The 27,971-nt window shown below is 43.1% G+C and overlaps 1 protein-coding gene across 3 annotated transcripts in view; it reads right to left on the reverse strand.

The window, feature by feature from the left end:
• Positions 1-27,126, reverse strand: part of MPPED2 (metallophosphoesterase domain containing 2) — a 173,333-nt gene extending 146,207 nt beyond the window's left edge. The window contains exons 1-2 of one of the 3 annotated variants that reach the window (XM_080640796.1): positions 26,734-27,126; positions 20,869-21,117 (exon numbers count right to left, since the gene is read on the reverse strand). In XM_080640796.1, coding sequence (XP_080496922.1) covers positions 20,869-20,996 — 128 coding nt within the window. In that variant the 5' untranslated portion in view covers positions 20,997-21,117; positions 26,734-27,126. Of the gene's footprint in view, positions 1-20,868; positions 21,118-25,159; positions 25,280-26,733 lie in introns of those variants that run through there. The other 2 variants (XM_080640798.1, XM_080640797.1) reach the window with 2 other exon arrangements.
• Positions 27,127-27,971: the final 845 nt, after the last annotated feature.

Raw genomic sequence — 27,971 nt, forward strand, 5'->3', positions numbered from 1 at the left:
AGGAAATGTTTTAGGTACTATGCCTATATCAACTGACTTAACACTCAAAACAGCTATAGAGGTAGGTACTAACCCCTCCCCTCCCTCATTTACAGATGAGAACCCGGAGAGGTTAAGTAACTTGTCCAGTCAAACAGCTAGTAAGAGGAAGATTAAGACTCAAACCTTGGCAACCTGGTTCTAGAGTTCATATTCTTAAACACTGCACTGTACTGCTTCTCTATCTCCTCACACAGTAAAGCTCAGGAACATATTCCAGACCCTTAGGCATTTATTCCAAAACTACTTAGTAAAGCCTTGTGTGATAAACTCGACTACCTTTCCTTAGTGTACTACGCGTTCACACATATTTCTAAAATCTAACGAAGTGACCAAAAAGAGGGAGACGATGGTGGAAACAAATGCACCCAATTCTACGTGCCTTGAATGCACTCATGGCCCCCTAATCTGACTCCACATGTGAGCAAACAAAATACATAAATCGGAGTAGATTGGTTGTTCATATAAACAATTTAGAGCCTTATCATGCCTCTGTGAACTGACTCCAATTCATCAAAAATGTAGGAGCAGGTTATGTATGTCACCCTCCATTAACTGAAACACACCAATAAATTTCCAAAATGTAGGACTCAGCACCAAAAACATATATATAAATATAGATATAGATAATGAAGAAATCCCCACATCTATTGCAGAACTCCATGCAGCCTGTGTCTCCTCTGTGCAGTCTGGGATCATGCATAATGCAACACCGCGACTGCTAACAGCAGGCGCGCAACAGATAATTTACACTTGTTTTTATGGACACGAGGAACTGATCTTTGAAGCTGTCCCTAATGAGATTCCGCTTGGCCCTAACAGCATCCTGAGAGAGTGTTCCGGTTTTCTACTTGGCATCCGGTGCATATTTATAATGCAGAATACAAGCTCATTTAAATTGCACATGTGGATTTTGGTGTCTTTCCTATTTTATAGTAAGATTTTCGTATACTAAGGAGCACTGACTCCTCAATTACTAAACCATACTTTACCTAACCAGTGTCACTGCCTGTAGCTACAGGTAACCTATCAAAGAGGCAGGTCTATCAAAGCGCTTCTACCTACAGGCCAAAAGATCCCCCAACATTCTGGACCACACTCAAATCCAGAAACTCAATTACATCCTCAGCCAAAGGGCATCTCTAGGAAGCCTGATTATGCAACACTTTCCTTGGGAGACACAGTCACAAGGGCAGTTAGGGAGAAAACCAGAAGTCAGCCACCTAACTTGAAAACTTCCTGCCCCAAAGTGCTGGCAATGCACACCTCTCTTTCCTATTATCTCCCCTCTTTTAAGTTCTATTTCATGTAAAATTCTTCCTTAAGCTCGACACTTTACATGGGCTTTTTTTTTGATTGTTTGGTTTTTCAAGACGTTTGTAGTTGAGTCACCCATAATTAGAACTCCATTACATACTTACTTTAAAGTTCATTTGTTTTACCTTTAAATCAAAACTTTCAAAAGGTTTTCAATTATTATATCACACTAATGTTGTATTATCCGTAATTAACACAAACTGCAGATTTCTGTCAAATAGTTCCTCTATAAGAGCTTGTAGAGCTTACTAGTTCAAAAGAAAAAACAAGCCAAGTTGTTAGAAAACATCTGAGTATAGAATAAAATTGCATGATTCCCATGATAACAAATGACCCACTTTCATGGTCTTCATTTCTCGGTAAACTCCACATATTAAGGGTAGTTGTCAGTCAGATTCCCACTAATCAGGCTGAAATATATCAGAATTAATTTCACACTTCTAACCAATAGTTGTTGACTTCAAGTAGGATCAATAAATGAGCATTTTACAAGGAGTTTAAACAATATACTTCCTAATGCCTCAGTTTTTAAGTTAAAGAACAATATAGGAAATTCAAATATTTAGGATCCAATTGAAAGTGAAACTGATGTTTATCCTGAGAGCTTAGTACTGCCAATGTAAAAGTCAGCTGAAGGCAGACTAGACTGTAGAGTTGGTATAGGAGTATCAGAAATACTCTAAGCTTCATCCAGCTCCATCCTGAAAAAAACACGGAGACTTACGTTATCCTTTTTAAAGTCAAGTCTAAATACATACTCTCAAAATGAATGAATGATTACAAGGGAGCACACAGTAAGAGAATACTGAATCTTTGCACACCCAACTTTCATTCATTCATTCAACAGGTGCTTGGAACATGTGTAGTGTGCCTAATGCTGCGACAGTTGCTGTAGATGGAGGCCGGCAAAAAAATACAAGAAAAAGTGAGAGTTGCTGCCTTCATAGAGGGTAGAGCCTAGTGGAAGAAAGTCTTTTCACAAACAATTAGAAAATACATTTATGATAAGTGTGACCGTGGGAAAGCATTACTTATAGGTACTCTGGGTTCACCCAATCCAGACAGTGGTGATCAGAAGTCCCCTAAAGAAGTGACAAGTGGAGGGAAGGAAATAGCATTTAGGGAGGAGGGCTGTGGACATCATTCTGAACCACAAAGTTTGGGACCAGCCTGCTCTCTCCCTGCACCTCTCAGTACCTCTCCACTTGGAGAAATGAAAAATACAAAATGCAGGGGGCATGCCTAGGAAGTTGGATTTACAACATATTTCCCCTTCAATGTCAGCACCAAATCCAGACAGGATAGAAGACCTTGGGAAAAATCAGCGGACAGATCACCAAAGTTGGCACTAGCTGCTGCCAAATGTCTGGCTGGCACCAATGTACAGGCTCAATTGGCCATAAAAAAACTCACTATAGTCTTGCTCCTCTCAAAGGAAATCATTTTGCAATCCACAATGAGGCTTACCCAGAGGCCAGTCTTAGGGGGAGGTCTTGAATTTGGAGCTTAACTCAATTGCATGGTTTAGGGCAAGAGTTTCAGGTTTCAGATGGGCAGTCAGGTAATCTGATCCCATCCGACTTTTAATGGCTTCTAAGAAATCCAAAGTGTGAAATCCTTTTCGCAGCCTCCCCGAGAGCAGTCTAAGGGTGCTTTTTGCCAGCCTCCATTCTCCTCCTCCCAGTCTCATATTCTCCTACTCAAACTGTAATAAGGTCTGAGACATTAATTTAATATTCATTTCTTAATCAGAAAGTCTGATCAAAATCTGTGTTCTAGTCCCATTTGTTTATTTTTTCCTTTGTTTCTCTTGCCCTAGGAGATATATCAGTGAAAATATGTGAGCTGTCTGAGATTTTACTGCCTATGTTTTCTTCTAGGACTTTTATGGTTTCACAACTTACATTTAAGTCTTCCATACATTTTGAGTTTATTCTTAGTTGTTATCAGCCCATTCAGGTTTTCTGATTCATCCTGACTGAGTTTTGGAAGATTGTATATTTCTAGGAATTTGTCCATTTCAGCCAGGTTATCCAGTTCTTTGGCATATAGTTGTTCATAGTATTTTCTTACAATCCTTTGTATTTCTGTGATGAGAGTTGTTACCCTCTTTCGTTTCTGATTTGAGTCTTCTCTATTTGTTCTTGGTAAGTCAGTCTGATTAAAGGTTCATCATTGTTGGTTATCTTTTCAAAGAACCAGCTCTTGAGTTCATTGATCTTTTGTATTGGTTTTTCAGTCTCTTGTCATTTATTTCCACTCTGACCTTTATTATTTCCTTCCTTCTACATACTCTGGGCTTTTCTTGTCATTCTCTTCCTAATTCTTTTAGTTGTAGGGTTAGATTGTTTATTTGAGCTTTTTCTTGTTTCTTCACGTAGGACTGTAATACTATGAAGATCTCTCTCAGGATTGCTTTTGCTGTGTCCCAGAGATTTTGGGTTGTGTGTCCATTTTCATTTGTCTCCAGGAAGTTTTTATTTCTTCCTTGATCTCACTGGTAAGCCTTTCATGCTATATAGCCTTCATGTGTTTGAATGTTCTTGAGTTGTTTTGCTGTAGTTGTTTTCTAGTTTCATGCCATTGTAATCCCACAAGATGCTTGATATGATTTCAATTTTCTTGAATCTGTTAAAACTTATTTTGTGTCCTAACATGCAGTCTATCCTTGAGAATGATCCTTGTGTCCTTGAGAAGAATGTATATTCTGCTGCTCTGGGATTAAATGTTTGGCAAATATCAATCAAATCCATCTGATCTAGTGTGTGGTTTAAGATTGCTGTTTCCTTGTTGATTTTTTTTTTACCTAGAAGATCTATCCAGTGATGTCAGTAGGGTGTTAAAGTTCCATACTATGAGTGTATTGCTATCCAGCTCTCCCTTAAAGCCCACCAAGAGGTTTTTTATGTATTTAGGTACTCCTATGTTGGGTGTGTTTATGTTTACAGGGGTTATATTTTCATGTTGGATCGATCCCGTTAGTGTTAGGTAGTGATCTTCTTTGTCAATGGTCATGGTCTTTTTTTTTTTTTTTTTAAGTCTATTTTATTAGATATGAGTATTGCTACCCTAGCTTTTCTTGTTTGTTTCCATTTCCATGGAATATTTTTCCCAACCCTTCACTTTTAGTCTGTGTGATCTTTTGTTCTAAGGTGGATCTTTTGTAGATAGCATATATATGGGTCATGTTTTCTTATACATTCAGCTACCCTATGTCTTTTGATTGGAGCAGTTAAGGCATTTTCACTTAAGGTTACGATTGCTAGGAACTTATTTATTGCCATTTTTACTTTATACCTATGTTCCTCTCTCTCTTCATTTCTTCTTCTTCTTAAAGATGTCCCTTTAACATTTCTTGCAATTCTGGTTTGCTGGCAATGTACTCCTTTAGCCTTTTTTTTTTTTTCTGGGAAGCTCTTTATTTCACCTTCAATTTTAAATGATAGCCTTGCTGGATAGAGCAGTACTGGATTCAGGTCCTGGCTTTTCATTACTTTGAATACTTCATGCCAATTCCTTCTGGCCTGAAGTGTTTCTGTAGAGAAACCAGCTGACAGTCTAATGCAAGCATGCCATGTTTGACTTGTTTGATCTAATGGGAACTCTCCCTTGTAGGTAACTGTCTCTCTCTTAATGCCTTTAAGATTCTTTCTTTGTCTTTAATGTTTGTCATTTTAATTATATGTCTTGGTGTGGGTCTCTTGGGGTTCACCTAGATTGGGACTCTGTGCTTCTTGGACTTGTGTGACTATTTCCTTCACCAGGTTAGAGAAATCTTCTGTCATTATTTCTTTAAACAGGTTCTTTATTCTTTGCTCACTTTCTTCTCCTTCTGGCATCCTTATGATGCAGATGTTGTTATGTTTCATGTTGTCCCAAAGTTCCCTTAAACTATTCTGCTTTTCATTTTGTTTTTCTTTTTGCTGCTCTAATTGGGTGTTTTGTTCTACCTTGTCTTCCAAATCACTGATTAAATCTTCTGCTTCATTCAGTCTACTTTTAATTCCTTCCAGTGTATTCTTTGTTTTCCCCTTGTGTATCCACCTGAATAGTCAAGGAACTTCACCTATTTTATTTAGGTTTTCATTTTTTTCAAATTCCAACCCAAAGCTAAATACAATTGGAAACCAGTAAGCACTACATTTGTTCCAAAGGAGTAGGATCGTTCAGATCTACTTCAGTAAAGTGTGCAACGCTTAAGAGCAAAGCTTTCCAGTATATTCTTGATCATAGATATGGTAGCCTTCATTTCTAACTGATTCTCATTCATAGATGTAGTTTCCACTAAGTTCCTTGTAATTCTCACTAAGTTTTTGAGCATCCTTATAACCATTAGTTTGAACTCTATCTGATAAATTGCTTGCCTCCATTTCATTTCACTTTTTCTGGAGCTTCTTCCTTTTCTTTCATTTGGGAGTTATATCTTTGTCCTCCACTTTTGCTGTCCCTTTGTTCTTGTTTCCATGTATTAGCTCAAACTGCTATGCCTCCCAGTCTTTGCGGGATGGCCTTTTGAAGTAGGTGTCCTGTGGGACCCACTATTACAGTCTCTTTAATCTCCTGAGCTGGATGCTCTAGGAATGCCCCTTGTGTGGGTTATTTGGGCTCTCGTATTGTAATTGGGTCTTAATTGTTGTCCCATTCATAGGTGGGTTCTCCATTCAGGCTGGCTGACTATGAGGCTCAACCCCAACCATGTCATACAAACTGTTAGGCAGGTGCTGACAGAACAAGACAAAACACAACAATACAAAACAAAAACATAAAAGTCCCCTACAACAACAACAAAAACAGCCACTACAGAAAAGAGAATTAGGAAAGAGTTAAGAGAACAACAATACAAAAGAGAAAACTACTCAAAGAAATAAAGGGAAGGAAAAAAATATGAAAAGAAGAAGAAAAAAATAAGAACAAAGAACAGGAAAAGAAAAATGGCATAAAAGAAAAGAGGAATGAAAATAAAAAGGAGAAAAAAATAAGAGAAAGAAAAAAGTACAAAAAAAAAACTAGAGTAAGAAAAGCAAAAAGAAAAATAAGAGTATGAAGGCCTAAAGAGAGACAAAAACAATAACAAAGCAATAAAAAAATAAAGAAAATAATGCAAAACAAAAAGCAAAGTGGAGTTCATCTGGGCAGTGTTTAGTACCTCCTAGCAGCTCCCTTTGGATCTTGCTCTTATGTTGACTGAGGCTGACTATTTTGTATGCCATTTCTGGGCCTCCTGGAAGGTAATTTGGTGCTACCACTGTCAGAAGCTGCCCACGTTTTGCTCGTGGCAATGTGTTTGAAGCTTCAAGTGATCCATGATTTGTAGCTGCCTCCACATGTCTTGGCTATGCGCGGGAGGGGCCAGGCTGTGCCCTAGAGTGGGTTTGTTAGCAGCATGGGGCCTTGAGGTGGATCAGCAAACATCACAAACACTACGTGATGTGATCTCTGCCTACTGGCCGGCTTCCAGACTTAATTACTGAAAAGGCTGTTTCTGAAAGGGCTTTGGGTCAGAATCAGGAGGATGCAACCTCTGGGTCTCCTGTCAAGGGAGGTGTCATTCATATTTCAGTGAAGATGGGTGTGTTCCCCCATCCAAGCGCCACACTGTCCCAGAATATTTTCCTGACCTAATCCAGATGGAACCCCTTGTATGCAGTCTGGTGGAGTCTGCTGGAAGCTTAGAGTGTCTATCAGTTCTCCCATGAGGAGGAAACATAGTAGGATAGTGGGTGGAATGGCCCCACCCAAAAGTCAATCACTGATGCCGCCTGAGACTGTTTAGACCAGCCGTGGGCAAACTACGGCCCGCGGGCCGGATCCGGCCCATTCGGCTGTTCTATCCGGCCCATGGAACCAAAAGAGCGGAGGGTTCTCTTGCTCTCCCCTCCGCTCCTTTACTTTGAATTTATATTAGTTCACACAAACACTCCATCCATGCTTTTGTTCCGGCCCTCCGGTCCAGTTTAAGAACCCATTGTGGCCCTCGAGTCAAAAAGTTTGCCCACCCCTGGTTTAGACCCATAGGCATGGCCTCTGCTTCTGCCTCCTCAGCAGAGATCAAGATGCAGGGTGGGGCAAGCAGGATTTCTTAGGGTCTACATCAAACTAAAAAGCTTCCGTACAGCAAAAGAAACCAGCAACAAAATTAAAAGGGAGCTCACTGTATGGGAGAACATATTTGCCAATGATATATCTGATAAGGGATAATATCCAAAATATACGAAGAACTCATACAACTCAATACCAGAAAGACAATCCAATTAAAAAATGAGCAAAGAACCTGAATAGACACTTTTCCAAAGATAACATACAAATGCTTAATAGACATGAGAAAAATGTTCAACATCACTAATCATCAGATAAATGCAAATTAAAACTACAATGAGGTATATCACCTCACACCTGCCAGAATGGCTACCATCAATAAATCAATTAACAACAAGTGCTGGCGAGGATGTGAGAAAAGGAAACCCTAGTACACTGCTGGTGGGAATACAGCTGGTGCCGCCACTGTGGAAAGCAGTATGGAGATTCCTCAAAAAAATTAAAACTGGAACTGCCCTTTGACCCAGAGATCCCACTTCTGCGAATATATCCTTAGAATCCAGTAACACCAATTCGAAAGAATATATGCACCCCTATGTTCATAGCAGTGTTATTTACAATAGCTAAGACTAGAAGACAACCCAAGTGCCCATCAGTAGATGAGTGAATAAAAAGGTGGTGGTACATTTATACAACAGAATATAATGAGGTCATATAAAAAAAAAAAGGGATCTCTTACCCTTTGTGACAGCATGGATGGACCTGGATATTATAAGTGAAATAAGCCAGTCAGAGAAATACAAATATCACATGATCTCACTTACATGTGGAATCTAATGAGCAAAATAGGTCCAGAGGCATGGATGCATGGAACAGAATCATAGATCTCAGAGAGGATGGGAACGGGGTGGGGATAGGAAGAGATTAACCAAAAAACATATATGCATACATGCATTACCCATGGACACAGACAATAGTGTGGGGAAGGCCTGGGGTGGGGCGAGGAGCTGGTTGGACAGGGGTAAAGGACAAGAAAATGGGGGACATCTTTAATATGTCAACAATAAAAAAAATCTGTGTTCTAAAATGGTGCACACACACTTCCCTTACTCCCTTTAAAAAAACACTGAGAGAGAGAGAGAGAGAGAGAGAGAGAGAGAGAGGAAGTAAGAGAGAAATGGAAGTAGAATATGTAGAAATGATGTTTTATTTCAGGGACAATACTATATGAGTCCTTATGAACCTGGAAGAACATTTTCTGGTTCCGTGGAAACCAAAGGCAGCAAACCCAAGCAAAATCCACAACATTGGTAAAAGGCACATCTTTTAGAGTTCCACTGTCCCAGGCAGAAGGCAGTAAACTGAGATAAGTGTTTATTAAGTCCGTGCCCTGGCTAAAGTAGGTTAACACAGACTCAATTCTTCCCTCCTAAGTGTGGGAATCACTTGGGAGAACCCAAAAAACTTTAAGAGCCGGAGGGGGGAGAAACACTTCTCAAGAATAAATAGACACACCAAACTTAATGGCATTTATTATTAATTATTGTGCTTAATAATAATAGCTAACATGCAGTGAGCATTGAGATACTGTGCTCAGTTCTTTCCTAAGCACTAAGTATCATCTAATATAACCGTTACCATTACCTATTAAAGTATTCACTGAGTGGCCAGATTATTATGATCTCTGAACGCAAAATAATCTGGCCACTCAGTGTATATCCAATATAATAAAAGGCTAATATGCAAATTGTCCCCTCGACCAGGAGTTCGACCAGCAGGCAGGGCGGCCAACCGCCCATGTCCCCTCCCTCTGGCCAGGCTGGCCGGACCCCACCCATGCACGAATTCATGCACCAGGCCTCTAATACACACACACACACACACACACACACACACACACTGAGTGGCCAGATTAGTATGCGTTCAGAGATCATAATAATCTGGCCACTCAGTGTATATATATATATTATTATAATCCCCACAGTAAAGACGAGACACTCATAGTAGAGAATATAAATAAACACATGCAAGGAGCATGGGAATGGAGAAACAGACTGGATTCTGAATATACTTTTTTTTTGAACTCTTCAAGTGATTTTTTTATATTTTTAAATGTGCCTACATGTCTGCTTAGCAACCACCACTCCACTCCCCAAACTCTCCCCTGCAAAATATACGCATTCATTCTTCCTCTCTCTCTATCCTGTTCTTCTGTTTATGGCTTTATTAAGATACTAAGTCCAGCCGTGGCTCTTGCTGCCTGTGGTACAACACCTCGCAAAACAGCACTGCTGGTTTATAAGGTGATACAACCTTCCCTGCAGAGCGTGGGGGCATGATTAAAACCGACTAATGGCCAGAAAGCCCATTTTCATTCTACACTTGACAAAATAAACACCTCGTAAAGGCAGGTAAGCAGAAGCTACTTTTCACTCTGGACTGCTTTGTCTTAATAACCTTTGAAAGGGAGGAACCGACTGCAGGGAACTTCCAGCCTCTGGCACACACAAAACACAATTATGGCACAAGGAGATGGCAAAACCCCTTATGTAAAGTTAAATTATTCCCCCCCTCTCCTCAATACAGACCGGTGCTGAACTGCAAAGGTTTTTTCTGGCTGCAGTAGTGGGATCTAACCAACCCTGTCTTTAAAATGAGGACATTTGATTTCCTTGAAATCAATTCCCGAAAAGGGCTGATTTCCCCCCCTCTTTTGTCCACAGCAAATGAAGCTCCACTTACATGTTGGAGAAAATATTACAAAACATTCCTTTTCTTTTTTTCCCCCTCAAAGTACAGAATTTATGGTAACAGATAATTAACAACAAATGACAAACAATCTGAGTAGTAAAGGTCCCAGTTTGGTTGCCAAGATGATGGGATCAAATTCCAAGATAAACAGTGGAGCGTGCCGGCTGCCATTAATGTGGTGGAGGGGTCGAGATGGACAGATGCAAAACAGACTAGCCATGCACCATCAAGGCGCACAGTGTGGGGCAAGCAACCTCCCACGGGGTTACTATTTCCCTCTGAATTCTCCAGAGTGTCAGTGGGCGAGGGGGTGGGGCAAGGCTCACTCCACTGTGCTGAACATCCAACCCTTTATATTTCACAGAGAGAAAAAATTAGTTTCTTCTTTGAACTGCATTACGGAAGAGTCAGAAATGCATACCCTTTAGGAGCCAACACCGCCTTCCCAACTCTGTTGTTGCTTCTTCCCAAAGGTTTGCCCCTCCCCATCCCTCTCTTCTTTAAGCTTGAGACAAAATAGGTTTCAGTGCTGCCAGCTGTGCCCAAAATGTGAGGGTTAAGAGCCAGGTGAAAACAAGTTAACCTGTAAAAGTCAGAATCTGAGCACAACATATGGTAAGGCTCCTTGATACTAACAGATGGCGAACCTTGGGAAATCGCAATCGCAGATATTCTTACATTTCTCAAAAGCAAGTTCATGGTTCGCTATTTGTCAAGCAGATTCTTTTTAAATACTGAAACACAAACCTAAATTTTTGAATTACCTAACAAATTGTTCCTTCTCAGAGATCAAAACAGGCAAATGCATCAAAAAATTGGTATTTTAATCCTTTCAAATGCCGGATTCATTGGTATGTAGAATTAGCATGCATACCCCAGAAAGCTGAGATGCAGTTTATCTTATCTCCCCGTTGACTCATGTTTAGAGATACTGACACTCTCCTGGTGTTAGTCAAGCCCAAGACCAGGGACATCATAATTGCAAGGAAGAGTTATGAGCTAATGAATATATCTGCTAGGCCCGCCCTCCCCCTCTCCCTCTCTCCTTCACACATACCCTCAGTCTTCTCTTCTCCATAAAACATGCATCTTCTCATTACATGCCCTGCCTATCCAAGCAAGACTACTATGTAAAAGCTAGGCATTTAAAAAAAGAAAAAGAAAAAAGGAACACGTTAAATATAAGACAGAACCAAAAGCAATGGGTATGATATTTGTGATTTTTAAAAAATCGATCTAATATAGTCTAATAGGGTCTGTGGTTATCTTTGAAGTCCTAGGGCAAAGCAAAATGAAACAAAAGGGAGAAAATTTTTCCAAAACTCAGGCCCAAAATAGAGCTGGTAAAATGCCTCTGTCATAGCAAAAGGCTAAATCTTTCAGGAAATTAGAGAAACATGCTGAGGTTGCTTTGCTGGTGGGAGACTTAATTTTTTCTTAATTTCAGCCTTTTAAGCCTTTGTGCAAAACACATTTTTAACTAAGTGTACAATATGTATTGGTCTGTGGCCCAAATACCACAAGTGAGCCACTTTCCTTAGCCAATCAGCGTAAATGCTAAAATAGCCCACTGCAAGATGGGAAATGATATTTTTCTAACTCAAGAATTATCGAGCTGGAAGGTTTCAGAGACTAGCTGTACAAAGAAACAAATGGGTCTAAGAAGAGTCCATGTCATGGTGTAGGGCCCTGCAATATTTTAAGGAAGCCACTGCCAACACTGGAACTTCAAGAATGGTTTAATTTGCACGTGGAATTTTAAAAGCTCAATAATATCGACTACTAAAAATTTACCTCTGTTTGCTTTATTAAATGGTGTTAGTTTTTCTTTTTTTTTTCAACTAGTGTCAAGAGCTTTACTACTTAATATAAAACTCCACAAAAATTTAAACCAACTAGGGGAGCTTATATTCTTGATTTGCGGTAAGGAAGAGGAAAAAAAAGCCTACAAAAATGCATTTTCTTATTTGCATACATTTATCCTTCTACAGGGGCAGAAATGGAAAACAAGAAATCTTCAAAGCAAAATAGAACAAAAATATGCAGACCCAAATACTGCAAGGGCCAATAAATCCAACCGAGTTTCCTTTCTGCAGAGTTAGTATTTCTACACAAAGTCTCCAACTGTACTTTGTTACTTTGTACATTAAAACACACACACACACACACACACACACACACAAAACGGCAGACTGACATGGTGGTCTGCACAAGTGTGGTAGTTTTATCCCACTGATATTGAAATAATAGCCTAATCATGCCAGAGCAGCTCCTGAAACTTCTAGTTTTGAGTATGCTATGAAAATCTAAAAGGGGAAAAAGACATGGGAAGGAGAGAGCTAAGGAAATACTGCAAAGGAATCAAAACGAGATGATGGGATAGATCTTCTGAGACGCAGGGAGCTTTTTCTTCTTTGTGAAAACAGTTCAGAACTACCTGGGTTTTTTATACAAAATGTGGTAGATACACTGGCACTGCTTTGTTTTTAGATCTTAAAATCTGCATCTTCATAAGCTCTGAAGTCTCCAAATTAAAATTAAATGTCTCAAATGCAGACTCCCCATTACATTACTTCCTGGTTAGCTTGCCTTGCCATTTTACATATTTTTATCGAAACATTTCCATGAAAGACATTTAAAAAAAAACTCTGTATTTTGAACAAGATACAGATTCAACCCTTAAGCAGAGGTGATATGATTGTTTTCGTTTTATATGTCTTTCCATCGATGGCAGCCACATTCTCCCTATGATTCTTGTTTTACCTCTTTAAATGTAGGTTAAGTATTTCAGAATCTGAAATTCAGGAATACCATATTACAGAGGATCTGCTTTATGTATCAGAGTTCTTTACCCTCCCAGAGAGTTAAATAACCAAAAACACAAACAAGAAATACCACCAGTTATGCAACATACAGCTGGGCTCTAAGAACAAATCCATATGGACAAAAAAAGATATGTCTGATTTTAGCCTGGCTTTCTAATGCTCGAATGCAAACAAAGAAATCTACAGAATAGGGGAAAAGTCAGCTGTACCACAAAGTCAACTGTCACGGACCACAAGACCAGTACCCTCAGGGAATATAGAGGGAAAAAAAACTTATTTTAAAAAAGAAAGGGGAGAGGAAAAGAAAAATACCCTGTGTTTATATATGAGTGCAAACTAAAAGGGCCATTCAGCATCTCCATGATGAATTTCAGATTGAAAACATTAACAAAAATTATGGCCATGCTAATGTGCGGGCCAGTGATAAATTTGTAATGAGAATGAGAAAGTGGCTTACCAAGAGAAAAATGTTTTGAATTTTTTTTTCCCAAACAGCTAATGCAGCCCAGCTCTGTAGGAAAGGATGAAATTCTACCTTCTTTAGCAAGTGCAATTTTACAGAGCCCCAGACATTCATTCATTCACTGATATTACTCTCCCTCTGCCTGAGAGTTAGAGTTCATTTTTCTTCTCCCTCCACCATATCTCTATGATGCCTCTCTATTATATTCTTTCCCTGCAGAATATCACTAATGATGAGAGATTTGTGTTCTTAATTTCAAATAGACTAAAGAAAAGATAAAACACAGACGAAATCCTAAACTGCCAGAGTGAGAAGGTCTGGTGCTAAAGGGTATCAATTCCAATAGCTGAGGAGGAACCTGAAAGTCAGAGAAGCCCAAATTTCTAAGGATCATAGACCTAACTAGTGGCCAAGTCAGGACTAGAATCCAAGTTCCCTTAAACACCGTCAAGTAGTGTCCTACAGCAAGCTGTTTATTCACTGATACTATAGAATGCCAGCTTCCAAAAATGAATTTGAAGGTACTTCTTTTAAAATTCCACTTCAGGTAGTGGACTAAGATAATAAGTAGGCAGCATCCTTGGCACTTCTCTCATCTTCCCACACATGAGCAAGTTGAATTGTATTGAACTACGAATAGCCTTTGGTCTATTCCTTGGTACCACCTAAGGAAATGAGGCTCAAAGTAAGTAGATTTGCAGCAAAGGGAGCTTTTATTGCATATACTGCAGACAAAGCAGAAGAAATTGTAGATAAATTATATTTTTGTCATTCTTTAAAAAATGTTTTCATCAAAAAAGTATTAAATATTTTTCCTTTATATACTTAACATAGTTGTAAAAACTGAAAGGTCTTTTATCCAACACTCCTTTAACAAATTCATTCCCAAATTTATTCCCTTCATAATCATCAGTAATGTTGGTATTTACCTTTTCACACTTTTTTATTTTTTTAAACCAAATAACACAATTCTGTAACACTCTTCTGTAATTTTGGTTTTTTACCTAAGGATATCTAATACTGCCCTGAAATAAATATTTACTTCCTACCACATAAGAATGAAACTTCAGATCAAACAAACAAAATTTTTGAAGAATTTTGGCATGGAATGATCACCCAGACACCCTAAATGCTTCAGATCAAAATGCCCAATTAAACACTGACATGCTATAGAGTTCAACAAAGCAACAAAAACATAAGTCATTGTCAGGTTTTATACCACCAAGCAGTTCAGAAATAAAAATATTAACCAACCATTATCTCATGCTCACCAAGTAGTGGAAAAGACCATAAATATTATCCCAACATCTGTTTATCAAGTGCTATCTTTCAGCCATTATATGTCATATACATCATCTCATTTAATGCTCACAACCATTATAAAGGGTCATCAAACCCATTTTACAGATGAGAAGACTGAGGTTCAGTAATTTGTCCATCATGACCTAACCAAGCCTGTAACTAACTGGTGGGATCCGCATTTATAGAGATCTATTATTTCAGACCTCATTGTCAGCCACCATATGAATGTTGTCCTCATTTCCCAACTCAAGCTGTACCCTTTGCACTCAACCCTGGTTATTATGATTAACTCTTGATGCTTCTGTTTTAACCTCTGTCAAGTGGAGAGTCTAAGGCATTGGTGGGGGTTACAAGGACCTGAGACCAGCCCACATGAAGAAAGGCCTCTGTGATATCCTGGAGAACAACCAAGCAACACTCAGCTCACTGGATTCCTTCTCTCTTGGGACTGTCACTCCCATGGAGCAATTACAGGTCGGTGAGACACGCCTAAGCCCTGATCTGAAAAATCAGGATGCCTGCCAACCCACCTAGAAAAGTTTGCTGGAAAACACTTACAGTGAGTTATTTTTTTTTAATTTATTCATTTATTTATACTCTACTGGTTTTCAAAATGAATGGAAACAACTTATAATTAAAAAAACAAATGCAGAATTTATAAAACAACCATTAATGATAATTTCTACCATTTATTGAGTATAACAAGCACTAAGCACTCCTCTAAGGAATTTACGAGTAATACTGTTTTTAACCTTCAAAGTAACCTTTTGAGATAGGCACTACTTTATTGTCCACATTTTACAAGTGAAAAAAAAAAACAGAAACGTGGATACATTTCTCTGTGTCTGGTTGCACTACTAGTAAGTGGTGCAACCAGTTTCAAATCCAACAATCTGATTCCACTGGAGATGTTCACCACTGTGCTATAGTGTCTCCCAAAACAAGTGCGAAAGAACCAGAGCTAAGTAAGATCCCAGGACCACTTTGTAAGGTCATATATAATCGTCTAACCCAGGGGTGGGCAAACTTTTTGACTCGAGGGCCACAATGGGTTCTTAAACTGGACCGGAGGGCCGGAACAAAAGCATGGATGGAGTGTTTGTGTGAACTAATATAAATTCAAAGTAAAGGAGCGGAGGGGAGAGCAAGAGAACCCTCCGCTCTTTCGGCTCCCTCCGCGGGCCGGATAGAGCAGCCTAACGGGCCGGATCCGGCCCGCGGGCTGTAGTTTGCCCACGGCTGGTCTAACCACTATCCTATGCATCTGAAACTAACATGAAATAATATTGAATGTGAACTATAACAGAAAAATAAATTATTTAAAAAAAGAAGACCCAAGGGGTGTTGACAACCAAAGATATATGCAAATAAAGTAATTAAAACCGAAAATAAAATTTGTTTTGAGCTTCTTACCAACCAATCCTCAAAGAAAAAGGTGAGGTATTAAGCAAGTGACCAACCAGCCTGGTTAGTGTGGGACTAAGGGTATCTCAGAACACAGGACTTTCAGTGCAAAAACTGAGACGGTTGGACACTCTACTAAAAAGTTCTGATAATCTATATATATATAAAAAACCCTAATATGCAAATAGACCCAACGGCGGAACAACGGAACAACTGAACAACCGAACAACTGGTCACTATGATGTGCGCTGACCACCAGGGGGCGCGCACAAAACATGGCAGGCATCGGCAGCAGGCGGCCGAGTGTGGAATATGGCGGGCGTTTGCCACAGTGGGATGGTGGAGCAGGTGAGCAGGAGCGCCAGACCAAGGTACGGTACCAGTCGCTGTCATCAGGGCAAGCCTCTGGTGGTTACTGAAAATTCTTTGCTCCTGTGCGCCGTGGTCCTGCCTGGTGCTCGCACCCACTGCCGGTGCTGGAGCCGCTGCTTGCACCCGCTGCCGGCACCCAGTGCCAGCCCCAATCGCTCGGCACCATCAGTAGGTGCGAGCAGCAGCTGCCGGCCCCGAATGTCCCTTGGGGTTTCTCCACCTCCCCCTGCTCCTGATGGGCAATTGGGGCCGGCAGCCACTTCTCACACCCCCTGCCGGCACCAGCTCCGGTCGCTTGGCACCATCAGCGGGTGCGAGCGGCGGCTGCTGGCTCCGATCGCCCCTCAGGGCTTTTCCACCTCCCCCTGTTCCTGAGGGACAATCGGGGCCAGCTCCACTAGCATCCACTGCTGGCCCGGCCCCAACTGCTCCACGCTGTCAGCGTGTGGGAGTGGTAGTGGTGGGATCAGGGCTGCCGGCGGACCGGGGACCATGGCGGGAGGGGCTGGGTGGGGGTGCGGAGGATGGGCCAAGACCTGCCCCTCTGCCCACTGCAGCCTCGAGGCCCACAGTTCCTTTCAAGGTGCACGAATTACTGCACTAGGCCCTAGTATTTTATAAGGCCTCAGATAATTAAAAACATACAAAATCATTATGGTGCTTTCAAACCTACATTGTTTCCTTTGGCAGCTCCTCCCACCGTCATTAAATACTAAATAATTCTCTCAACAATCTTCTTGAGAAAGATGAAAGGGTTATAGAAAAATAAAGCCCTGTTAATTGTTGGTTTTCAATCAGCACACCTATTAGTGTGTTCAAGAGTCTGGGTAAGAGGGGCACACAAATTCTGGGTTAAATTCTGCCCTGCCAACTCCAGCTGTGTTTTAATTTTCTTTCCCAAGGTCACATAGGATTGCTCTCTTTAAAAAAAAAAAAATCTTCCTGCCCAGCCAGCATGACTCAGTGGTTGAGCATCAACCTATAAACTAGGAGATCACAGTTTGATTCCTGGTCAGGGCACATGCCCAGGTTGCAGGCTCGATCCCCAGTGTGAGGCATGCAGGAGGCAGCCGTTCAATGATTCTCTGCATCATTAATGTTTCTGTATCTCTCTCCCTCTCCCTTCCTCTCTGAAATAATTTTAAAATATTTTGTAAAAAACTTCTCTACATCACAGAGATACAGGCAAGTGGGTTTTAGAAAGCTTGGTGGCAGCCTCATCAGAACTCACAGGTAACAGCAAACCAAGACCAAGCAGTAAACTTCTTAAAGCCAGTTGAACAACAGCTCTGAAATCAGTGATGGGCTTCATGGAGATGGGAGCAGGTCTTACGTGTCTGTGTTCCCCCCAAAGCAACAGCTTGCAAATAATTATTTGGCTTGGTTGCCATCTTCATCTTAGGATATCAGAGCTATAAGATCCATAACTATCATTTGGTGCAAATGTTTACAGATGAGTAGACTAAGGCCTGGAGAAAGGAAGTAAGTTGAACAAGGGAGGTCACAAAGCTGAGATGAGACTAACTGAATTAAATGGGAAGTGAACTCGTCCTTAATTATGGTGAGAAAACCCCAAAAAAGCTGCATGAAAGAAAACCACGGAAGCAAGATTGCAACTCCAATCCCGGTGATCTGCCATGGGTCTTCATAGGCCTCAGTTGTAAGTGAAAAAGGAAAACAAATGTTTTAAGGATTCCATGCAAAATAAATGACTAACATTTCAAGTGGAAAAGACAAAATATCTTCAGGGAGAGGAGCAAAGCTCTGCATGACATGTTAAAAATTTCAAAAAAAAAAAAAAAACAGAAGAAATTTTAGACTAAATATTTTATGGATATTTTCCAGCCAATTTAAGTTTCTATTTGGACTAAGGGCAATCTTTTTAAAAAAAAAAAAAATTACAGAAATGTAACAGCACATTTCACCAAGGTATTTGGATGACTAGCATGGCCCAGTCACTGCCAAGGCATGAAACATGAAAAAGTAAAGGCAAGGAAAAGGTGGGTCAACATCTTGAAAACAGCCATACACCTTCATTCAAATACTCACAATGTTAAAACAGCTCGGAAAAATTCCAATGAAAATCTCCAAATCTCAAACATAATTTCTTATCTCAATGCACAATACAATCAAATCAATGGATGGACTGAGCAATCAATCAGTATTTCTTGAACACCTGTTACCTACTCAATCCCTGCCTTTAAGAAATAAACGAGAGAGAGAGAGAGAGAGAGAGAGAGAGAGAGAGAGAGAGAGAGAGACTGACTAGGGGCACATGTGTGGGGGCAGGGAAGGCACAGTCAGTTCGGACTGGGAGAGACAGAAGAGGTTTCATAGATGTAGAGCAGCCTAACTGGCTCTGAGGCATTTGATGAGCTGAGCATGGCACCAAGATGGAAAGGCTCAGGGTGTGCTCAGGTGACAGTGAGCCAACTTGTGTGGCTGGAGCAAAGGGTTCAGGTAGGAAGCCCTAGTGGGTGATAAAGATGAAAAGGCAAGCTGGACCCAGACCATGGAAGAATCCTCAGCTCAAAGGTAGGAAGGCAATCTGGAAAAAGGGCTCCCCAGATGTCCAGGCTACCATTACAAACCCCATTTGTCAAACCTTTTTTTCAAAAAAGGTATAATCTGGTCCTTCGAATATTTCATGGCTAGATCTAAGCAGATCAGTTCTAAGGCTAAATGACCTTTAAAATACCTCTGTGTATCCACAGTTCAGGAGTGGAATCTTATGGCTACAAATAAGTGAAGACTAAGCTGAGATTCCCTGTCAGTCATTTTCCCAGAATCTAGGGCAAAACATACTTTCTTTTGCCTAAAAGGGAACAGGATCCAGAAAGTACTTTGCAATTCTTTAATACAAAATGTTACCCCAGCAAAACAGAGCTACAGGTTCCTAAGTCCACAAATCCTGTCACATATTTGAAGAAAAAGAAATTATTAGAAATAGGAGAATAAAAGAAATCTTGAAATGAATACACAATCATTGTTCGGAAAAACCATTTTAACCAAAAAAAAATATGATTTACCTTAAAACTTTTCCTTAAAATCATGCTAGCAATCCTTCATAATCATGAATATAGTAGCTGATTTAAAGCAAGTATAAAATTCTCAGAAATAGTAGCATACAAACCATTTACAAGGATTTCTTTCTCTTTTTCGTTAGAAATCCCATCACATGGACATTGAGTGGTTTTACTGGATATATTTGCAAAGTGACATCCTATTATACACTAATATCCAAGTAGTCAAGAAAAAGATCTTGTTTGGTTAGTGTTTCTAAATTTGAGTGTGTGTGTGTGTGTGTGTGTGTGTGTGTGTGTGTGTGTGTGTTTTGAGAGAGGGCGGTCCCACTATTTTTTTAAATGCCCAAATAAAACCATTACTAAAAAAAAACACAAAAAGAGCTTGTGACTTAGACATGCCCTGAGTTCAATTTGCCAGGGATGGCAAAAACAGTCAACAGAGCCCTAACTTCCTTTCTCTCTTGACTATACAATAGTTTTCAAAGAGGTTTAGTCCTACTATGAAAGATGCATGTTAGCCCTTGGAAGGGTCTCATAGAGAATGAGCACCAGGCCTTGAATAAACAAGGGAGATGGCGACCTTTTGCCCCATCTGCTGAAAGCCCCACACATCCTGTGGCAGAGGAACAGAAAAAAAGCTGGTGTGCATCCAGGTGCTGCAAAATCCTGCCTCTTGATTTCCCCCACACTTTGTTCCTGAAACAATTTAAACCGCACTTGATTTAAACAGTATTAGAGAGTGAGAGAAAAGTACAATTCCTGGAATCAAGTGCTCCACCGTCCCTTAGACCTTTGTTCCCTGTTTGAGTGGTGCACATGCAGCACACTTTCCACTAGCAACAGGCAAGGCAGCGGATTTAGCCGGGGCTGAACAATTAGTCCCGATTAGGCCTATTTCCCAGCTGAATGTAAAGGGGTAGTAAGGTGAGGTGAAGGGGGAAACTAGAAATTTTCAAGAAATTATTTCCTCATGGAAACAAGCAATACAACATAAAGCAAACTGAGCTAGGAGGCGACTCTGCCAAAATTCACTGTGTGACATTAGGCAAACACCTTAACCTTAACCTCTCTGATGTTATCCATAAAATGTGAGCAATCTACCACCACCCACGAGAGGCTCTGAAAATCAAACTGTGGTTGAAAGTATTCTGACAATCTGAGATGTTACACAGGTGTAGGGTATTCCTCCAAGCTATATTGGGGACCACAGATAAGCATCTGTTTTGCAAATCATAGGTCTTTTATCCTCCCCGGCAGAAGTCCTCAGTGACTTTCTTATTTTATGTCTATTTTCTTGATGGCTAGTTTTTAAAAGTTCATGAGCGATACTTACATATGTACATGTGGCGGCTGGAATCTGCTCTGGTTGATGTTGTAGTGCGTGAATGCCTGGGTGGGGTTAGAGCTGTATTCATCCACCGATATGGTAACTTTGCCTTGAGAAGGAATCCCATGTGCCATCCTTCCTCTCTATAGGCATGAGCAATTCACAACTTTCCGGAGCGAAGGATGGAAGCAGGCATGGTGCACTTCAGCCAACCTCTGGACCCAAGGATCTACTCATCAATACTGCTGTGCGTTTCTGGGGGAAAAAAAATATTGTAAAATGAGAACAAAGAAAAAGAGGGTGTTCAACTGTGACACCCGGACATGAAATTGGTTCCAGAAAAAAAATCTCAATATGTGTTGCTGTCTCGTGGATACAACCTTTTCCAACTCTCTATCCTGCAAGCACTTCAGAGTGGACATTACACTCCATGTGACACTGCTGGCTGCTAGCAAATCATTTCGATGGTGTTCAAACGAAGATTTCCTCTTTAATTATAATTATGGCACTTAACATGAATTACAGAAGGGCCATATCCCCAGTTGCCATGGAATCTAACTATAAATGGTTCGTGCTTGAAGTGGGAGAGTCTTCCTGCTAATTGGAATATTGGGTCCGTACAAAGTTGGTGTCATATAATAATTTGAAATCTCAGTGCCTAACACGGCCATAACATGCAATAACCTATGTAAGTTTAAAAAGCTGTGCTCATAACAATATCTGTGTGTACCTGTACTGCACACATCACATATGCACACATTAAACATATTTTTTTTTCTTTTATGAGGTAGCTCCCAAAATACATAGGTACTCAATGCCTGGTACACATATGCATTCAACTCCGGCAAAGAACTTTAGGGTAAGGCAAATCCTTCATGCCAAATCGAACATCATGTCTCTAAAGACTGCAGTCACTTAGGGGAAAGGCAAACACACCCATGCTTGGACCACCACTTTGGATGCATTCATTACCATCGCTCTTCCAGGCGGGAGGAAGCACTAAAGGAGGGGGACCATTACATCTCCCACCTGCCTCATTCTTGCTTGTTGCTGCATAATTCTCAGTAATTAATTTCATACTTTTTTTTTTAACCTTTCCACCAGTTTTGAATCTTCTTTTAAATGTCAATATATGATTTGCAGCACTGGGTCCAGAAATGAGGATGTTTACTTTTATAGCAGGTGTGCAAAGACTGAGCAAGCACAGCCCTGCGTGGAGGCTGTTGCTATCGATCAGTGCAGTAGGGGGGCAGCGGCAGGCAGCACAGTCCTCGGGTAACCCTTGGGTGACCCGCTCTCTTACTTTAAGTGCTCCACGTCCGAATCCGTTTGCCATTGTGCACCATTAAGCTTCTGAGTCTTAGCTGCTCTCTCAAATAAAAATATGTAGAATAATAAGATTAGATTTAAATTTGGCATGAAACACCTTAAATATCAAGCAAAAGGCAGATGGCCTGCTATAGGCCATTTATTTTATTATTTTGCAACCCGGGGCTTGTGTAGTCCTCCATATGCTAGCTGGGCTGAGAAATTCCACAGCGTTCCACTCAAATCATTGCCTTGTTCATCTTAGCAAAGCGAGCTGAACAACACCCAACCTTGCCTGCGTTCCTAATGTACAAAGGCACTGCCCAAGGAGGAATCCCTGGTGCGCTGGCATTTTAAACAGTGTTCCCTTTGGGTTCTCTTTCTTCTTCCTGACTTCTTGGGAGGTATTGAGTCCTTTAAGCACCAGTTGATAGACAAGCAGGCCAGTAGGATTAACGAAATTAAAGTCTTTCCCTGCCCCTCTGATGTAAGATATCTGTAAGAACTGCTTACGAATCATCATGTAGCAGTTTTCATACCAAGCTTGCAGCTGTTTCCTTAATTTCCCCCACAATTATATTTTACTGTTATTTTGCAGAACAGTAAAACACAACACCTGCTTCAAATTGCAGTCCTGTTCTAAGTACTGTAATTCTCTTTTGAGACACAAAGTACCGAGACAGTACGGAAGCGCAAAACTGCATAATTGTGCCATGCTGAAAAGTAAATACAAATGAAAACATCTTCCTGTTATAGAAATGACTGCCATTAAAAAGAATGTTAGCCATCAAAGCACAGAGGAAAAAACACACGCACACATTTCCAGACTGCGAGAACTTAGGGTGTTCGCACAATTAGAGAGTGATGTAGAAACTGCATGGCAATTCTTAGGTTCCTGCCATCAATGTCTATTGTGTGAAATACAGAACATGAAGAAGCGAAGGCAACAAAATTCACGTCTGGACCACTGTGACCTCTCAGTAGCAATCCTTGCCCTCATTGCCAGAAACAGTTTAAATATTTCTGGAATAAACTCACTAATTAAAATAAAATATACATACCCATTATGTAAATATCTATGCAATGACTTACAGAAGTTAGCATTAGACCCTGCCATTGGAAGCCTAGAAGAGAGGGGACTTAGAAGGTGACCAATTCACACATCTAAATGATCCGCTCTATCCTAAAGTCAACGTAGGGGTTGCCTTTTCTATCAAGTGAACATCTGTGCCTCTTTGCACCTTTGCCCCAGCAAGACAAACAGAATATCTTTTCATCAGCAAGCACAGGCCCCTATAACGCTGAATGGCTAAATGGGTGGCTGGCACCTCATTTGAATTCATCTTAACCATGTTCTCTTTCAAATGTTTTATCAAAACAGTGCACCTGCAGTGTCTATCTTCTTTAATCTGGAGTCCTTTGAAGGAAATGTCAGACTGAGGCAGAGAGCTTCAAAACTTTCACAGGAACCTTTACAGACAAGTCAATAAAAAGCTATTTTTTAAAATGCTATGTTTACTCCCACTCACATCATAAATGAACTTATCCTAGGAATTTTAAACACCAACACATGGGAAAGACCTTTTTGCGTAAATTCTCAGAAACAGGACAAGGATCTTCCCTCCTCTACCTGGAAGATCTGTTAAAAGCTCGAAACAAGACACAATGATACACTGCCTACAACTATCAAGAAGCTACATCACCCTGCTTCACATATTTAGGCAGTAAAACCTTACAAATGATCAGATTTTGGAGCATCTCATCACACTTCCATTACTTTTTACACATAATAAAGAGACCAGTATTTCTTTTTAAGTTTTTCATTTTTCAACACATTTGCTCCACAAAACAAAGGAACCCAGTACTAAATGCCAGGAATCCTAAAGAAAAATAAAATTAAAAAAAAAGGGATTAGCATTGCCAAACATTCATGCTGGTGTTAGTTTGATATTTCTCTTAAAAAAAAAAAAAAAAAAAAAAAGCCCTGTGAGCACATTTTGCATTTCCTAGATAGCAGTCATTTCTCCTGTCCCTTAAGCTGTGAAACTTGCAATGTCCCCCTCCCCAGGAATCTAGTTGGAAAACATTTTAAAGTTTGCTGGCAATGAAAGGATTAAACGCTGAGGAATTAAATAACTGTCTCCACCTCCTAGACACCAGAAGTCCAATTTACCAAAAGTTTCAAAGCAGCAACTCATGACCTCTCTCCCCAAGCACCGCATGGCATAGCCTATGTGAAAGGAGCCCGCAAATTCGTCGTTTAAAGGATGCTCATTTTATTCACTTGCCCTAAGAAGATCGCCTGACCGCCTAGCCAGACTTTGGAGCTCGCCCGCTCCAACAGCGCCAAATTTCGTTCTCCTCCCTCTGCTGCACAGATAGAGTGATCGCTGAAACTCCCGCCTTTGCTCTTGTATGCCCACCTCCAGTTACTCATCCCTGCATCTCAGAGCGATTCTCACAAGCCTTCCTGGCGGCTACTCCGCCAGGGTTTCGGGAGGGATGCACAAAGTTCCACGTGCCGCTGTCCACAGAGCGCCCTCCCTTCCGCCGCACTTACACCTGAACTTGTCTCCAGCACTGCGGACACCCGGCTGGCACATTCTTTGGGAGAGGAAGGGCAGGACTTTTCTCCCGCGCCTCTGGCTACGCGTAGAGTCTATATACGGTGGGGCGGGGGGCGCGGAATTCTCTACTTTGGATTGGTGTGTTTGTTTTAAATCGGGGGATGGTGGAGGGGCTTCACCAACTACACACACACACACACACACTCTCTCTCTCTCTCTCTCTCTCTCTCTCTCACACACACACACACACACACACACTCTCTCTCTCTCTCTCTCTCTCTCTCTCTCTCTCTCTCTCACACACACACACACACACACACACACACACACACACACACAGGCTCGCCCTGCCCTCGGGGCTCACGGCCGGCTCGTCCGGGCTACAGCTCCCCCTTCCTTCCTGGAGCACCAGCTCGCCTTACGCGCTTAGTCCCCGGTTGCCACTGCCGTCGCCTCTGCCGCCGCCGCCGTCGCCGCTGCTGGCACTGCTGGTGCTGGCGCTCGCGGCCCCGGCTCCGCCGAGCGCCTGTCTTTCTCTCCCTCTCCCCCAGCCCGGGATTGATTGATGACCACTGGCGGCCAATGACTCTGACACCGCGCCATCCCAGCAAAGGCATCATAGCCGCACGCCCCCGACGTCAGTCTCCCGGGCGCGTTGGCATCCCCGAACCCTCCGAGCGAAGCCCTTGCCCGGAGCCTCCGCCGTGGCCTCCCCGCTCTCCGCCCCGGAGCTGCCGGGCTGCTTCCCAGGAGCCGCGGAGAAAGGAAGGGGGAGAAGCCCGCGAGGGTTGGAAGGGGGTGTGAAAGCCACGGATTCCCCCCTCCTTTGGAAATCTTTTCTTTCACTTAAAGTTTTATTTGTGTGATTTTTTCCCGTCCTGACCTGTTTGTGTTTGTTTGCAGCATCTCCAATCAATTACATATTTTTCATGACCCGAATTTGCACTTAATTTGGGGTGTGCTGGGGGGGAGGGTTAATATGCTATAAATCTACCCCATTGGGGCATCCTTCATTTCTTTTCTTGCTGGTGGATTCTAACCCCCTCCCCAATCTCCAGTAAAATGCCACCTTCGTCTCCTAGGCCGCAAACCCCCGGAATTCAAAGGCTTTACAAAGATAACCCTGTTAACGTGTAAATAAATAGCAAAGAAACTCCTGCCTCTCTCCAGAAGAAATCGTGCGGCAACGGTTACTTTTTCTCGCCTCTCGTCCCCAGTCCCCCGGCCCGAGTCACCGACTCGCTCCGCCGGCTGCGATCGTGAAGACCGGAGGCGGCAGGGGAGAGCGAGGTCGGGGCGCGGGGACGGGGTGAGAAACAGCCCCGCGCGAGAGCGGCGCGCGTGCGGGCGGCCGGGGGCGGCGGCGGAGCGCAGCCCGAGCACAAAGCTGCGCGGCGCCTTCCCGGCCACCGCACCGCGCCCGGGCCGCCGCGGACGCCTGGGGTGCGGGCCAACACAATGCACCCGGGCCTAGGCCGGGGCGGCTCGAACGCATAACCCCGGGACTTTCTAGTAAACAGCTCGCCTTGCCCTCGTCCCCACCCCCATCCCCGCCGCCCGGCTTTAGCCGCTGCCCCTCACCGACACCCTCTTCTCTCCACCTAAAAAATCCCAGTGGAGGAGGGGGCGGGGACCTGGGGACCCCGAGGGGTCGGGGCCGAGGACTGGGGGGAGGGGAGAAGAGCAGAGGGGCAGGATGGGGAGTGGGAGGGAGACAGCTCCTAAAAAAGACTTCGCTTTCGTTCGGAGGTAGAAAATAAGCCCGCCTCGGGTTCCGAATTGTCCGGGAAGCGCCCGCTCATGCGAATGTCAGGGGCACCGGGGCAGCTGCGGTCCTCTGCCTCCGAGCCCCCCGCACGCGCCTCTGACAAGGCACCTCTCACCCGGGCTCCGCTTTGTGTGTGCATTTTTTCCCTTCCTCTCGCGCTCCGCACCGGGCGCCCGGCTGCCTCCTCCCCCTCCCCCGCCCGCCGCCTCCCTTCCCGGGGTGGATTACCTTTCCCGGGCTGCGCTCCGGGTCCGGGGGATGCCTTCAGCGCCCGGCGAGCAGGCGATCCATCGTTGAGCGGCCGCAGCCGGCGGGAGGCGCGCTGGGGGCGCGCGGGGGTGGTGAGGGGCGCGGGCGGGCCAGAACCTTCGACCTCCGAGGTCCCGCCGCGGGCTGGGGCCGAGGGCCGGGGGGCGCGGCGCGAGAGGGAGGCGAGGGTGGGGGGGGGGGGGGAGAAAGGACAAGAGCAGCCTCGATCTAGGGAGAGAGCGAACGAGGGGGCGAGGAGGGAGAGCGAGGGCGCGGCGAGCCGGAGGGAGCGGTGCAGTGACAGGGACTGCCACTGGGGTCAAAGGAGCACAGCTCCAGGAAGCTGGGCGGCCCAGGCGCCGCTCCGTGCGCGCTCCCCGGCGGGACCCCGCGCCCCCGCGCGCCCCTCCTTCAGCCCCGGCCCAGTAGAACCCCCGCCTGCGCCCCGGGGCTTCGAGGTTGCAGGAGGAGGCGGAGGGAACTGAGGGCGAGGCCGACAGCCTGCTGGCGCTCCCGGGTCAAACAGGCGGCAGGAAGCTGAGCTGCAAGTTCATCATCATAAGTGTGATCAGCGTAAAAATGATAGGGGGTCGGGAAGGGGTGCTATGGAACCCCAGAACAAATAAAGGGAGTTTTCCCTCCAAAAGGGCGTCTTTTGCAAAGAGAACACCCCGGCCTCCCACCCACCGACCTGCCAGGCGCTGTCTGGAGTCCTAGCAGAGCTACAGGGCGCAGAGCTCGCTGCTGGGGCAAGGCGAGAGGCCTGGGGCACTGCGCTCAGACCAAAGAAGGCGACCCTGGGTCCCCTCCCATCCGCTGAACTTAGGCTTTCCTGGGGGAGAGCTATGCTCCCTTTCCTCAAGCCTTTCAACTCGCCAGATACACACATACACGCACATACCCCTTTCTCTCTGCAATGTTGTTCCTGGGAAAGAAAAGGCCAACCCAACTGATAATTTTTTCACCTTCATGAATGAAGGCACGTTCAAGATAGGGAGCCGAGGAGAGGCAGACTCTAGTTGTTTTCATTTTTGTCTTTGGGGTACATTTCCCCCAAAAGATAAGCCCTTCCAAAACGTTTTAAAAAGCAAAGTTCATCCTATTTTCTCTGCTACTTTGGATAAGGGGAGAGGGGGGAAGTTTTTCAGAATTGTATGCAAACAACATAAGGAAAGGGAAAGCCGCTGAAACGATAGAAGACAAGGGAAAGAAGGCTT

The sequence above is a fragment of the Plecotus auritus genome, assembly GCF_963455305.1.
Source record: "Plecotus auritus genome assembly, chromosome: 9".
NCBI classification, from domain to species: domain Eukaryota; kingdom Metazoa; phylum Chordata; class Mammalia; order Chiroptera; family Vespertilionidae; genus Plecotus; species Plecotus auritus.